At 40.5% G+C, this 14,469-nt stretch overlaps 1 protein-coding gene across 6 annotated transcripts in view; it reads left to right on the top strand.

The window, feature by feature from the left end:
- Positions 1 to 14,469, top strand: part of DOCK4 (dedicator of cytokinesis 4) — a 434,135-nt gene that overhangs the window by 291,332 nt on the left and 128,334 nt on the right. For all 6 annotated transcript variants that reach the window (XR_012156797.1, XM_073328104.1, XM_073328103.1 and 3 more), the window contains 6 exons: positions 1,218 to 1,315; positions 1,437 to 1,520; positions 1,652 to 1,752; positions 3,474 to 3,555; positions 4,519 to 4,689; positions 6,319 to 6,511. Coding sequence is in view for 5 of the 6 variants with exons in the window: in XM_073328104.1 (XP_073184205.1) it covers positions 1,218 to 1,315; positions 1,437 to 1,520; positions 1,652 to 1,752; positions 3,474 to 3,555; positions 4,519 to 4,689; positions 6,319 to 6,511 (729 nt within the window). In the remaining variant the exon portion in view is untranslated. The remainder of the gene's footprint in view (positions 1 to 1,217; positions 1,316 to 1,436; positions 1,521 to 1,651; positions 1,753 to 3,473; positions 3,556 to 4,518; positions 4,690 to 6,318; positions 6,512 to 14,469) is intronic.

Raw genomic sequence — 14,469 nt, 5'->3', positions numbered from 1 at the left:
TTTCCCCGTGGTGCCTGTTCTGCCAGTTGGTGTTCAGCAGGAACACCAGGAAGTCAGTGACAAGTTGAATGCTGTAGACTAGCTAGTCCTCCGTCGTTTTTACATGTCCCACAGCCACAGCCTTTTTCATTTGAAATTTGATAGTTGACATGACTTCATTGACCTTGGCCACCGTGTTCTCAATGTGAATGAGGAGAGAGGGGAACTTACCAGCTTTGTTCAGACCTGAACCTAGGATACAAGGAATCTGTTAGATCAGTGACTCTGAAGCCAGGAAGGCATCATACTTTTTTACCCAGCTTTTTCACTAGCTTCTTTTTCTTGTTGCGTTTCTTCAGAGCCTCTGTGTTCGTGATGGATGTTGACCGCTGTGGCCTCATCACAATGTTGCTGGTCTCCTAGTGCGCAGACTGAGAATTTAGGACATGGGTAGACTTAGGTCTGACTTTACCAGAGAAACATTTATCAAACTAACAAATCAGCTCATGTTTAAAGAGTAGGCCTGTGAAATGTGAGTTTTTCTCTCCTCTTGAGTGCAATTTTTTTTCACCACCATTGACTTTTTCCCTGTTCAAACCTCCATTTTCCTGAAGGGTTTGTTATATTCCTATATCTCTGTTGAGAACTGTTTCATTTTCTGGTTTCTCTTGACATGTGAAAGTGGTTGTCTCTTTTCCCGGTCACCTGGGATTCTCATATCTCATATTGTTCTTGTACTCAGTTCAGGTCATTTATACTTGACTATTCTCTAGCTGTATTTTGCCCCTTAAATGATTTCTTTGAAGTGAACATCTTAGAGTTGCATTTTTTTATCCCCAACAAATCCTTTGTAATGAGAATCAACCCTCTATCTACCTAGTTCCTTCAGAAAAAAAGTGAAAATAATTTTTTTCCCTACTGTCTTTAGCCAGTCTCATTTGATGAGTCAAAGATGATCCAAGAATCAAATTACATTGCTAGTTGCGTCATCCAAAAGTTGCATTTAAACAAAGATATGCTGCATAGTTGCTTGAAGAAGAAAAGTGTTCAGAATTATTAATGGAGCAATTTCAAGTTTTGGCTGAACAAGCTGGCCAGATCATGTTACTGCAGACCCTAGGCAGTTCCTTTATTAGATGATGTAAACTCAGTTTTCATATATAGGTTGCAACTGAAGAATTTTAAAATCTAAAGTGCTGGCATTCTTTCAGCTTTAATCTTCAGTGTATTTTTTGCAGGGGATATGCTTGACCTTCTTAAGTGGAGAGCCCACCCAGACAAAATAGCAGGTTGCCTCACAAAATTAAAAGAAATCGATGGTTCAGAAATAGTAAAGGTATACATTGTTATTTCCTTGTTTCTTTTGCAATTAACTAATATAAGGAAAATAATTTCTTTACATCTTACAAAGAAGTATATTTGATAATAAATTCTTGTTATTCTTCCTCCACTTATAGTTTCTTCAAGACACACTGGATACTTTATTTGGCATTTTAGATGAAAATTCCCAAAAATATGGGTCAAAAGTATTTGATTCTTTGGTAAGTTGTACTTTATGGTTCTGCATAACCATGCTTACAATAAAGATACTTGATAATTTTTAAATAAGATTGTAACACTTTAACAAACGAGAAAAGGGCATTACAATTTTTCTTTTTCCTTTTTTCTTTAGGTTCACATAATAAATTTGCTACAGGACAGCAAGTTTCATCATTTTAAGCCAGTAATGGACACTTACATTGAAAGTCATTTTGCAGGTGCACTTGCATACAGGTAGGGTCCTAACTTTTTGTAACTGTTTGGAATTTTGACAATTATAGGTACTAAGCAGAGCCAGCCATAAAAGTAAATTAATAAATGTGTTGAACTTAATTTCTTCTGATACTATATTTTAATCTCCAAAATGAAGTCCAATAATAGCTGAAATAATTTTAAATGATCAGAGAAATTACTTCTTTCAGTTCTAATATTGGATTAAGAACTAGACTTTGAATAGTCTTCTATCTTTAACTGGAGCATAATGGGTGAAAACCAGATATTGATCTTGGATTTGAACATCAAGTAAAAATAAATAAATAAAGTGCATTCCTCTTTATGTAATTTGCCATCATGCTATGGCAAGCTAGAGCTTAAAACTAGAGCCAGTTGAAATTTTTAAATGTTAAATTTCAAAAATCTTGGGGAAAATTTTGCAAAATATTCTGTCCATCTCTCACCCTTCTGCTCCCCTCAACCAGCTCAACTTAAAACCCACTTCTTCCCCAAACTTTTCCAATGCTGATCTCACCAGTGGTGTCCTTTTATTCAGGCCCACCTGAAATGCGGCAATTGGTGTCTGGGTTTTTTGGACTGTAAATTCTAATAACCTTATTATTCATCTCATGATGAACCGCAGCCACCTGGAGGATGTTATATGGCTATATAACTGTTTAGGGCAGAAAGTGAAGATCATGGTGCATATTCTGCAAAGGCTTACATATATGTTTAAATTTATGCCCTGAAAAGTCCCACTGACTTCAGTGGAACTATGCACAATACTTTTAAAGTTAAATATGTGCATGCGTCTTTGTACTATATCCAACTGAAGATTCTTAGGTATTCAGAATGCAAGTATCCACACTGAAACTTGGCCAGGACGCTATGGCTCATAGCCCTACTATTGTGAAAAATACCATGGGATCTTTAATGACTGTAAATGGTTTGGAGGACATTTCTTATGCATCTAAAATCAAGAGAGACTGCTCCTAGCAGTGCAGTACCCCTACCATCATGGTGTTCTACTGTCTCTGAGTATACAGTACTGAATCATGTACATCACTTATTTCCGTACTCTGCTTAGTCGTTGTTGATTTACCATCTAAGGGTTTGTCTACACTTACTGGGGGATCGACACGCGATGATCGATGCATCATTATAGCGTAGTGTGGACCCCACAGAAAGTAGATCTAAGTACGTTGACTTCAGCTATGTTGTTCACGTAGCTGAAGTTGCGTAACTTAGATCGATCTCCCCCCGTAGTGTAGACAAGGCCTAAGTACTGCTCAGGTCCAATGCTACTTAGTTTTTGTGATCTAATGAGATCATAATCCAAAATCACATGACTTCAGGGAGAAGCAGAGACTATTTTAAATGCAAAGTGATTTGTTCTTATGCATTAAATGAGTTTTTGCATCTTTATCAAAAGCTATTTAAGTGTTTATACTTAATACTACAGTCAAATTGTTAATTAACAATCAGATGACTTTGTAGCAGATCTACAATTAAGTGAAAGTTTGGCCCTGTTATTATGTACAATAGACTGCTTTTGCAAGTTGAGCAAACTGGTAATGCTGGAAGAAGACACCTTGTGTTACCGAAACTTTTTTTATGTTTATTTTATGAAAGCTATTTGTTCACATTTCAAATCCTAAATAAGTATAGTCCATACTAAGAAATTTGTTAAATAATGCTTTCCACGCTTCTGCATTGTAATCATTTTCCTTTTTATGTTCTAGAGATCTTATAAAAGTACTTAAGTGGCATGTTGATCGAGTAACAGACATGGAGATACAAGAGCATATCCATGAAGTGTTAAAGGTAATAGAAATCATCAGAGACAATAATATACCTGACCAGTGCATTTGTATAGCAGTACTAATTGAAATCAATTGATTTCATATGCATTGTGAGAATTACAAAACCTGTTCAGTGCACTCACACACCTGATGGGTACAATCAGTCAGTTTATTCGCCCTTCTGGAAACTCTTAATTGTGAAAAGAGTTGATTCATGGTGTTGACTCCAGTAGAACTCGGGAACTGAGGACTCATTTGTTGATTGCAATACGGATAGTAGTTGGTTTCAGGAACTTATGTAGATTACACACGTGGTAATTAAGTCTGTGATAAAATAGAAGACTCCCGTGACCAGAAATAGCAATTTAATGAGACTGTCCTTATGTCCCAGACAGTTCTATTAAAACTGGAGTTTTGGTTTGGTTTCAGTCAACCCAAGTTACCATCAGTCACGCTCTCTATTCCTCTTTCACTGCCTCTCTGTCGTCCATTTCCCTCCTCACTTGCAGCTGTTTGGATAAGGTCTCGCCTCACCTCTTACTTGAAGTTGAACATTGTGTTATATTATCAATCTACTTAATATATACTCCAGCAATTTGCAACTTAAGGTCAGTTTGTTTTGTCACTGATGTTGCCTCATTCTCTGGTTATTGTTAAGAGGAAAACCTTTTTTTGAAATGGGAAAACAAATAACTAGATTTCCTAGTCCTCAATGCCACCTCTTGATGAGCAAGTGCTCCCTGGTGTATAGATTTTATTAAAGGAAAAAGAGTAAAAAATGTTGAGAGGCCTTATTAAAAGATTGGCAGTAGATTGCTGCTAATAAGGAGATTAAAAACTTTCCAGAATTACATGGCATGTTCTCCATACTGACAAGTGCTATAAATACGTTTGAATTATATAATTTCGCTATGTTTTATATTTACTAATTTTAAAGAATAATGAGTTCAATATGACTCAGGATCTTGTGTTTTGGCATTTGTAGGCACAAGAATATGTCTTTAAATATATAGTTCAGTCTCGGAGGCTTTTCTCGCTTGCTACTGGTGGACAAAATGAGGAAGAATTCCGCTGCTGTATTCAAGAGCTGCTTATGTCAATACGATTTTTCCTTTCCCAAGAGAGCAAAGGGGCTAGCGCTTTAACTCAATCACAAGTAAGTATCATGAGTTTACTCTGTTGGATTATTATCGTTACCAATATTCAATGGGAAAATGTGTGTGCGTGTGTGTTTGTTACACAGAAGGTCAAATTCATGTTGTCCTTAGTAAATTGATAGTTCCAGTTTATGCTTGAACCGGTTGTGGCTTATAATGAAAATTTTCTGTACCTCCAACTTCTGAATAGCAGAACTAGGGTTACCTTAGCCAGACTGTCTGTTCTGAATCGGAAAAGGATTGTAGTCTGTTAATACTTGCTCCAATTGTTAGAAGAAATCATAACTGCAAAACAGAAATCGAATTGTGTCTCCACATGATTTTGGGTATTCAGTGTTGCATCATTGCCCAGCTTGTTTAAGCACCTTGAAACCTGGTCTCTTGAACCCCCAAAAAGATTTCTCACTTTTAAAGATTTAATATAATAATCTTGATAATGTGCACATTGTGCTTTAATCAGATTCTTAAGTTACACTGGGCCTATTAAAATTGACCACTGCAAAAGGCAGTGGTCAAAACACATTGAGAACAACTCTATAAATCCAAAATTTTATACAATGACAGAGCTCTCACTTTGGGGGAAAATATTGGACACTAGGTATCTTCAGAAAATGTTTCAGTGCATCCCCAGCCCACTCCATGGCATATTCTCCTGACCAAAGATCTGCTTTTCCATGATAGTTCATCCCTTTGAGCTTTTCCATGTTTCAGGAAAAGACAAAATTAGTAGGCAAAGAGCAGAGAGATGATTAGGCCAAATTCTTCCATCAGATCTCATATGAGCAGCTTAACTGAAGTATTTTGGGCAAAATCATATAAATGAGCAACTCTGGGATTTTCCCACATTCCAAGTAGTATCTTTAACTTTCTAGCTGTTTACATCATCCACACTGGGACGAATACTAAAAGGAGATGAGGGTTGGCTCGAATAGGTGATTTTCATTTCAATGAAGTAGGGTCAGAAAGGTAGAAGGAAAGACATTCCAGGTTGTAACTATCTTTATGTAACATAACTTTATTTTTCTTCAGTATTTCTTGTTTATCCTTCAAACCCATTTCGTTCTCCAATGAACTACTAGCTCTATTTTTAGATTTCTAAAGTGCTGTTTCCATCCAAAATAACCTCTTTAAATACTGGAAAAAAATGAGAGAGACACTGTTGTATTCCTTACCTAGAGGAACCTCAATGTCACCTGTTCGTGGCATCTGCCAGTTTCTGTTGTCCTTGTGAGCGAATAACCTCATCTTACTTGTGGCTCGTGTGAAGCCTGTAAGTGATAAAGTATCTGTAGTCAAAGTTCAGTTGTTTTATTTGATAAAAGTTGGGATGTTCATGAGAGAGAAAAACAAAGAACCTTAAATAATAGGCTGAATCGTGTTTTAAAAGAAAATAAATATATAGCTTTAAATCTGAGTAACATGAGGATATTTCTTCTGAAAATCTAACAAATTGATTTGAATGTTTCAAATCTGTATCACATTTTATAACTTGAAATTGAAACGTGAAAATAGGTTTCCATGGCTGCTAAAAGTATGTGATGCTCTTGTCACTGGTCATTCTGTAAATGCTGAAAATTTCAAGGGTGTTTCTATGTATTTAATTGGTATTTTTTAACCTTCTTCTTTAGGCTGTTTTTCTCTGCTCCTTCCCAGCTGTATACTCTGAGCTGCTGAAGCTCTTTGATGTGCGAGAGGTGGCAAACTTGGTGCATGATACTCTGGGCAGCTTGCCAACTATCATGCATGTGGATGAATCCCTTCAAGCTGTTAAACTGCAGTGCATTGGTAAAACAGTGGAAAGTCAACTATACACTCATCCAGGTAAGGTGATAACATCCTGAGCTGCCTTCAGTCAGAAAAACCTTAATGACATCTCACATGCACAGGTCAGTAGAGGCAGGGGTAAAAAACAGGTTTCATAGTCCTGTTTCTTGAAAGTTACAATTCCTAAAGCATTGTTTTGCAAAGACAGTTACACTAAAAAAGTCGTCTATTTTACACAGTATGGTTAGTAAGATTCCAGTTGTAAAACACGAGACTAGTAATGGCCAAAGCTGTGGTTTTGTTTGAACCATGAGCTAGTGCTGGATAGGTGTAGGCATGTGGAGTTTTTGTTACATTTTTAGCTCCGCTAATGTGTCTTTTTGTGAAAGTTATAAGCTTTTTTTATCTTAATGGGAAGTCTTGGAGTCTAATTCTTACACACCCATAAAAGAAATTTGTCTCTGTAAGTATTGCAGGTTCAGGTATTGCCCTACACCAGTTTTATGCTGTTGAGGCTCCACTGAGATCAATGGAGTCACGACAGCATAAAACTGTAGTAACTACCTATATGTGTGTTGCCAGAGTAGCTAAGTAATAGAAAAATCAAAGACGTTTGTAGAAAGAGCAGACTTACCACTGGAAGCAGTAGTTTATGAGAATGGAACACAACCACTTCCCCCTTCATACTGCAATTTCTTCTTGTACATTGTGAAAGTGGCCAACTCCCAGAGTCTGATCCTCCAGCAGCCCCATAGCTCCTGGTCTGCTTTGTACCACTTCAGTAATGCAAACCATATAGAAATCTAGCAGATCCAGCTGCTTGGGGACCCTCTTAGTGTAAGAAGTATGTCACAAGTAGGGCCAGAATATTGCTGAGCTCTGTGTATCCCTGGACACCATAACTGGACTGCTCTAAGTTACGCTCGTGGACAAATCAGCTCCAGTGTCCCTGAGTGCAGGGAGGCTTAAAAACACCTTTGTCAGGGTATACTCTACCCCCTTCTCCCTTTGGCTGTTCCGAGCAGAGCTCTGCTGCAGTGAGAATTTGGCCTATTATTTTATGTACATGGGAAGGACTGAATATGTGTATTTTTGGCTGCATCCTAGCCAGACTGACCTTAATCTCTCTCTCTGTGTTAGTACGAAATTGAGATGACAATGATACTTACTTTTAACACAGCAAACTTTGGAAAGGCAAAACAAATGGAAAAAGTGGTAACTGGAATTTTCAAAAGCACCTCAGTGACTTAGGAGCACAAGCCCCATGAAAGATGAGTAGGTGTTTTTGAAAATCCCACACTTATAGTAATTTCATGATAAAAGAAAATTGGAACACAAACAAAAGTGGCGGAATATTTCAGAATGATCTGGGTAGAGTAGGAACATTAGCAGTTAGTGCCATGCCATTCAAAGTAGAGACATTAGAGTAATGAAGCCAGAACAAAAAACACAAAACACCGGAACATAATATATATTTTCAATGCTTTTAAGCTGCAAAACATAGGAGAAGCTTTTAGGACATTATTTTTTAATAACCTTAGCACTTTCGGCACCATGCTTAAAACCGCTTAGGAAAACAAACAAATGTCTAGGAGGACTTGTGGCACCTTAGAGACTAACCAATTTATTTGAGCATGAGCTTTCGTGAGCTACAGCTCACTTCATCAGATGTTTACCGTGGAAACTGCAGCAGACTTTATATACACACAGAAATCATGAATGTATATAAAGTCTGCTGCAGTTTCCACGGTAAACATCTGATGAAGTGAGCTGTAGCTCACGAAAGCTCATGCTCAAATAAATTGGTTAGTCTCTAAGGTGCCACAAGTCCTCCTTTTCTTTTTGCGAATACAGACTAACACGGCTGTTCCTCTGAAACAAATGTCTGAGAAACATAGTTAGAGATACTGGAACAGGTCCTAACGTGCATGCCGGCTGCTTTGCTTTGCTCAGGGGGTGCAAAGCAGCCAGAAAACCAGCCAATTTGACCCCCCACCCAATGGATTCTCCCAGTTTGCCATAGTGGTTTCTAGATCACCCCCATACGTGCCCTTTGTGAGAAACCAATAGATAATGGGTGTGGCTGGGCTATCCCTGTAGCTGCCAGAACAGACTTTGAGCAGCCTTTATAGCAATCTTGACATACCTTTGTAGCAATCTTAAGGCTGCTCTAACATACGCCTTCCATTTTCCAGCCAGCTTAGAACATAAGAACAGCCATACTGCATCAGACCAATGGTCTGCCTAGCCCAGTATCCTGTTTTCTGACAGTGGAAAATGCCAGATGCTTCAGAGAGAATGAACAGAACAGGCAGTCATCAAACAATCCATCCCCTGTCATCCACACCCAGCTTCTGGCAGTCAGAGGCTAGGGGCACACAGAGCATGGGGTGGCATCCCTGCACATTTTGGCTAATAGCCATTGATGGACCTATCTTCCAGGAACTTATTTAATTCTTTTTTGAACCCTGTTGTTAGAGAGCTTATTCCTTCACTCTCCCACTTCTCTGGTCCTTCTTGCATGAACAGAGAGCAACAATACCCGAAGTCCGAAGGTGCAAACAATTCGATGTTTATTGGGGTGAACTTCCAGCAAGCTTAAATACAAGTTCCTTTTTCCTTATTTTCGAATCCCAACTTACTTCCTGTTTGCCCCTAATTTATATGGTAATATTCTTAGCTATACCTTAACCAATCATTCTACTGAAATTTAACTAACCAATCCTAACATATTGTAACATGATTAGCTAACCAGTTATATCCCACCACAATAATTAGATTACACCCAGCAAAATTAATTATACAGTAGACAGAAACAATCACAGAACCAGACAGAGATTATACAGACAAACAATAGCAAAGTGGGAACTATAATGACAAAACAATACAGAAGTGAGGATTTCACATCCCAGCTATTGATAAGTGAGTTCTTGCCAGACAGGATGCTATCAAACTAAGTTTCCTTTTACATTTTCTAGGCACTTCCTTTTCTCTGGAGGTGATAGGAATACAATCCTGTCCTGATAGTGCCTGACAGCCCAATAGCACCTTATTTCAATGTGACTAGTTTGGAATGTGAGGATGTGACTGTTCGCTTCCTAGCTTATGGCTGCCTCTGCTGCTTAGCCAAAGGCCTTAGCCTAAGAACAGGGCCTCAGACTGTCACAGTAAGAGAAGGACCTTACACTGGCAGACAGTGATTTTGATTCTTTCTTTTATACCTCTAACTAGCCAAGTGATAAGAATACACCTAAATTCTTAAAGTACAGGCCTTTACAGACAGGCCTGAATATCTATATCCTAACACCTGTTATACTTTTGGCCTTCACAATATCCCCTGGCAATGAGTTCCACAGATTGACTGTGTGTTGTGTGAAGAAGTACTTCTTTACTTTTGTTTTAAACCTGCTCCCTATTCATTTCATTGGGTGATCCCTGGTTCTTGTGTTTTGTGAAGGATTAATTAACACTTAGAATCACAGAATATCAGGGTTGGAAAGGACCTCAGGAGGTCATCTAGTCCAACCCCCTGCTCAAAGCAGGACCAATCCCCAACTAAAGCATCCCAGCCAGGGCTTTGTCAAGCCTGATCTTAAAAACCTCAAAGGAAGGAGATTCCACCACCTCCCTAGGTAACGCATTCCAGTGCTTCACCACCCTCCTAGTGAAAAAGTTTTTTCCGAATATCCAACCTAAACCTCCCCCACTGCAACTTAAGACCATTACTCCTCGTTCTGTCATCTGCTACCACTGAGAACAGTCTAGATCCATCCTCTTTGGAACCTCCTTTCAGGTAGTTGAAAGCAACTATCAAATCCCCCCTCATTCTTCTCTTCTGCAGACTAAACAATCTCAGTTCCCTCAGCCTCTCCTCATAAGTCATGTGTTCCAGTCCCCTAATCATTTTTGTTGCCCTCCGCTGGACTCTTTCCAGTTTTTCCACATCCTTCTTGTAGTGTGGGGCCCAAAACTGGACACAGTACTCCAGATGAGGCCTCACCAATGTCGAATAGAGGGGAATGATCACGTCCCTCGAACTGCTGGCTATGCCCCTACTTATACATCCCAAAATGCCATTGGCCTTCTTGGCAACAAGGGCACACTGTTGACTCATATCCAGCTTCTCGTCCACTGTAACCCTAGGTCCTTTTCTGCAGAACTGCTGCCTAGCCATTCGGTCCCTAGTCTGTAGCGGTGCATGGGATTCTTCCGTCCTAAGTGCAGGACTCTGCACTTGTCCTTGTTGAACCTCATCAGATGTCTTTTGGCCCAATCCTCTAATTTGTCTAGGGCCCTCTGTATCCTAGTCCTACCCTCCAGCATATCTACCTCTCCTCCCAGTTTAGTGTCATCTGCAAACTTGCTGAGGGTGCAATCCACATCATCCTCCAGATCATTTATGAAGATATTGAACAAAACCGGCCCAAGGACCGACCCTTGGGGCTCTCCACTTGATACCGCCTGCCAACTAGACATGGAGTCATTGATCACTACCCGCTGAGCCCGATGATCTCGCCAGCTTTCTATCCACCTTATAGTCCATTCATCCAGCCCATACTACTTTAACTTGCTGGCAAGAATACTGTGGGAGACCATGTCAAAAGCTTTGCTCCCTGAACAGTTTATATCCATCCATGACCGTACTCCAGTCATGTGAGTTATCCCACCAAGTCTCTGTTATTCCAATCACATCATAATTCCTTGACTGTGCCAGGACTTCCAGTTCTCCCTGCTTGTTTCCCAGGCTTCTTGCATTTGTGTATAGGCACTTGAGATAACTTGCTGATCGTCCCTCTTTCTCAATATGAGGCAGAAGCCCTCCCCTCTTGCGCTCTCCTGCTCGTTCTTCCTCTCGGTATCCCACATTCCCATTTACCTCAGGCTTTGGTCTCCTTTTCCCAGTGAAGCTAGTTTAAAGCCCTCCTCACTAGGTTAGCCAGCCTGCTTGCGAAGATGCTCTTCCCTCTCTTAGTTAGGTGGAGCCCGTCTCTGCCTAGCAATCCTTCTTCTTGGAACAACATCCCATGGTCAAAGAATCCAAAGCCTTCTGTCTGACGCCACCTGCATAGCCATTCATTGACTTCCACGATTCGATGGTCTCTTCCCAGGCCTTTTCCTTCCACGGGGAGGATGGACGAGAACACCACTTGCGCCTCAAACTCCTTTATCCTTCTTCCCTATTCGCTGGTTCTCTGACCTGGAGCCAGAGGTGCACTGTGGTCTGGCCAAGGGGCAAAAAGGAGCAGGGGAGTGGGGGCAGAGGGCGGAGAGGAGCCCTTGGTCGGCTGGTGGGCAGGTCAAGGGGGGGGGGGAGCCAGCGGGGTGTCAGGGTGTAGTGCAAACGGAGCAGGACGGGGCCCCTTCTGAGCATGGGGCCGGTTCCCTGGAGCCACTGGCGCCATTGTAAACCCAGTACTGCATGCCATTCATGATTCCTTAGACCTCTGGCATATCCCCCCTTAGTCATCTCTTTTTCAAGCTGAAAAGTCCCAGTCCTTTTAATCTTTCCTCATATGGAAGCTGTTCCATACCCTTAATTATTTTTGTTGTCCTTCTCTATCTTTTCCAGTTCTAATATTTCTTTTTTAAGATGGGGTGACCAAGACCTGCACACAATATTCAAGCTGTGCGCATACCATGGATTTATATAGGAGCATTATGATATTTATTGTCTTATTCTCTATATCTTTCTCAATGGTTCCTAACATTCTCTTCGCTTTTTTGACTGCTGCTGCATATTGAGCGGATGTTTTCAGAGGATTATCCACAATAACTCCAAGATCTTTTTCTTAAGTGGTAACAGCTAATTTAGATCCCATCAGTTTGTATGTATAGTTGGGATTATGTTGTACAATATGCATTACTTTGCATTTATCAACACTGAATATCAACTGCCCTTTTGTGCCCAGTCACCCAGTTTTGAGAGATCTCTTTGTAACTCTTTGCAGTCTGCTTTGGACTTTACTACCTTGAATAATTTTTTTATCGTCTGCAAATTTTGCCACCTCACTGTTTACACCTTTTTTTACAGATCATTTATGAATATGTTGAACAGCACTGGTCCCAGTACAGATCCATGGGGGACATCACTGTTTACCTCTCTCCATTCTGAAAATTGACCATTTATCCCTACTCTTTGTTTTCTATCTTTTGTCCAGTTACTGATCCACGAGAGGATCTTCCTTCTTACCCCATGACAGCTTACTCTGCTTAAGAGCCTTTGGTGAGGGACCTTGTCAAAGGCTTTCTGAAAGTCCAAATCCACTATATCCACTAAATCACTCTGAAAGCTTCACAATCAAGGCAGTGTAAAGGTGACTTAAAGCCACCTTTCCTCTTCCCTCTCTATCCTGTACTGAGTGCAGCTCAGCCAGAGCAGAGAATCTAGCCTACAGAATGAAATTCAGAGAAAATGGATTTAATTCCCTATCAGGAATTATTGAGGATGCTCTTGCAATTTTATATCCCACTCTAGTCTGGAAATGGTACAATGAGGGCAATGCTCATGATACAATGTTCTTAGTTAAAAGTGTCAGTGAAACTAGATTTGGGAAAATGAATACTCCTTTAAGAGTACAAGCCCCAACAATGACAATGTGGTATTAACGTGAAGAAAGGGTACAAAAGGAATTTAAAGAGAATTTCTGTATCCTAAGATTCATGGATATGAAAGAAATTATTACCAAAATCAGTAATATGAACAGCTAGTATAAATGATAAGGGAACAGAGACAGATCTTGAAAATATATTGTACAGTGTAATTTCGGTCACCAATTAGGGGAAGGATTTCCTGGAGCTCATCGTCTTCACCTCTTTCAGTCCTATAATGTTCCATTCCTGAACATAAATGAACGTAGACCCTCCATCAGCCCAGGCATAGAGGGGAGCCCTCTCTAAGTCTCCATAGGGGAAAATAACATTTTATTAGCGACTAACCAGATTTGTGTAGCACTGAAGTTTGACATTTTTTGCTGCAGGGGCATAGACAACTAGCAGCATTGTTTCAGTAGATGATTGTTTATGTGACCATAATAGAGTTCTACTACTGCAAAGATGACACTAGACTTGTGATTTTGTTGAAATCAGCATAAGTAGTTAATATGCTACAGCATACAGAAAAATCAGACGCTTAGAATTGATTTTGGGATATTTGGACACTTTCAGTCTAAATCCCATGTTATAGCTAACAGATTAGGGAACTACTGCAGAGGTTTCCAAAGGCACAAGTAGCAGTTAGGCTTCAAATTCCCATGGAAAGTGAATGGGACTTTGATGCCTAACTGCTTTGGGATTTTGCAAATCTTCCCCTGAATCACTGTGATGTGCTATGCTGGGGGACTGAAGTGGAGCTCACCATGGTGTTCTCTTGCTATTAGAGCCTGGGAGTTTTTTGATTTCCGGCTCCTGACCTCTCCCCAAGTCTGCTACTGTTTGGTGCTACCATGTCTTCCTGTACTTATGAAGCTAATAGATTTATGACACAGATGCTAGGGCTTAGCTGTGCCATGCCATCGTTCATGAGATCTTCCACTTTTGCAGGGCAGCTGCTGTAGTGGTCGAGCACTTCTGTTTTTTCCTTTTACACACACAGCTTTTACAGCTCACTTTGGGAAAGAAATGAGCACCCTTGCTCCAGCTGAAGGTATGTGGTTAGTGAGTATCACTCATGGAGCCACACATATTGGATCTTCGCCATCTCAGCATGGTGGAGTAAGTGAAGAAGGTAAACCCCAAGGCCATCAGTAAGAAGAACTTATCAGGGTCCTCTGAAGCTGCTTCAAGTTCAGACCTCCACGTAGCCATAAGAAGGAGCAAAGAGTATAGCTGGTACAGAGTGGACTGAGACGCATTTGGAGATAGTACGGACCAGCAGTTCTCAACCCACAGCCCAATTAGCACGCAGCTGTGGCCAAGCTCAGCTGTGTGCTAAAGGCTGTGGGTGTGCCTGGGATCCCAGGTTCCCAGCTGCAGGGCCCCTCCCCGCTGCCCTGTGTGGGGTTGGGCTCCCAGCCGGT

Source organism: Lepidochelys kempii, chromosome 1, assembly GCF_965140265.1.
Source record: "Lepidochelys kempii isolate rLepKem1 chromosome 1, rLepKem1.hap2, whole genome shotgun sequence".
In the NCBI taxonomy this organism is placed as follows: domain Eukaryota; kingdom Metazoa; phylum Chordata; order Testudines; family Cheloniidae; genus Lepidochelys; species Lepidochelys kempii.
This window is presented reverse-complemented; position numbering and strand designations above follow the sequence as displayed.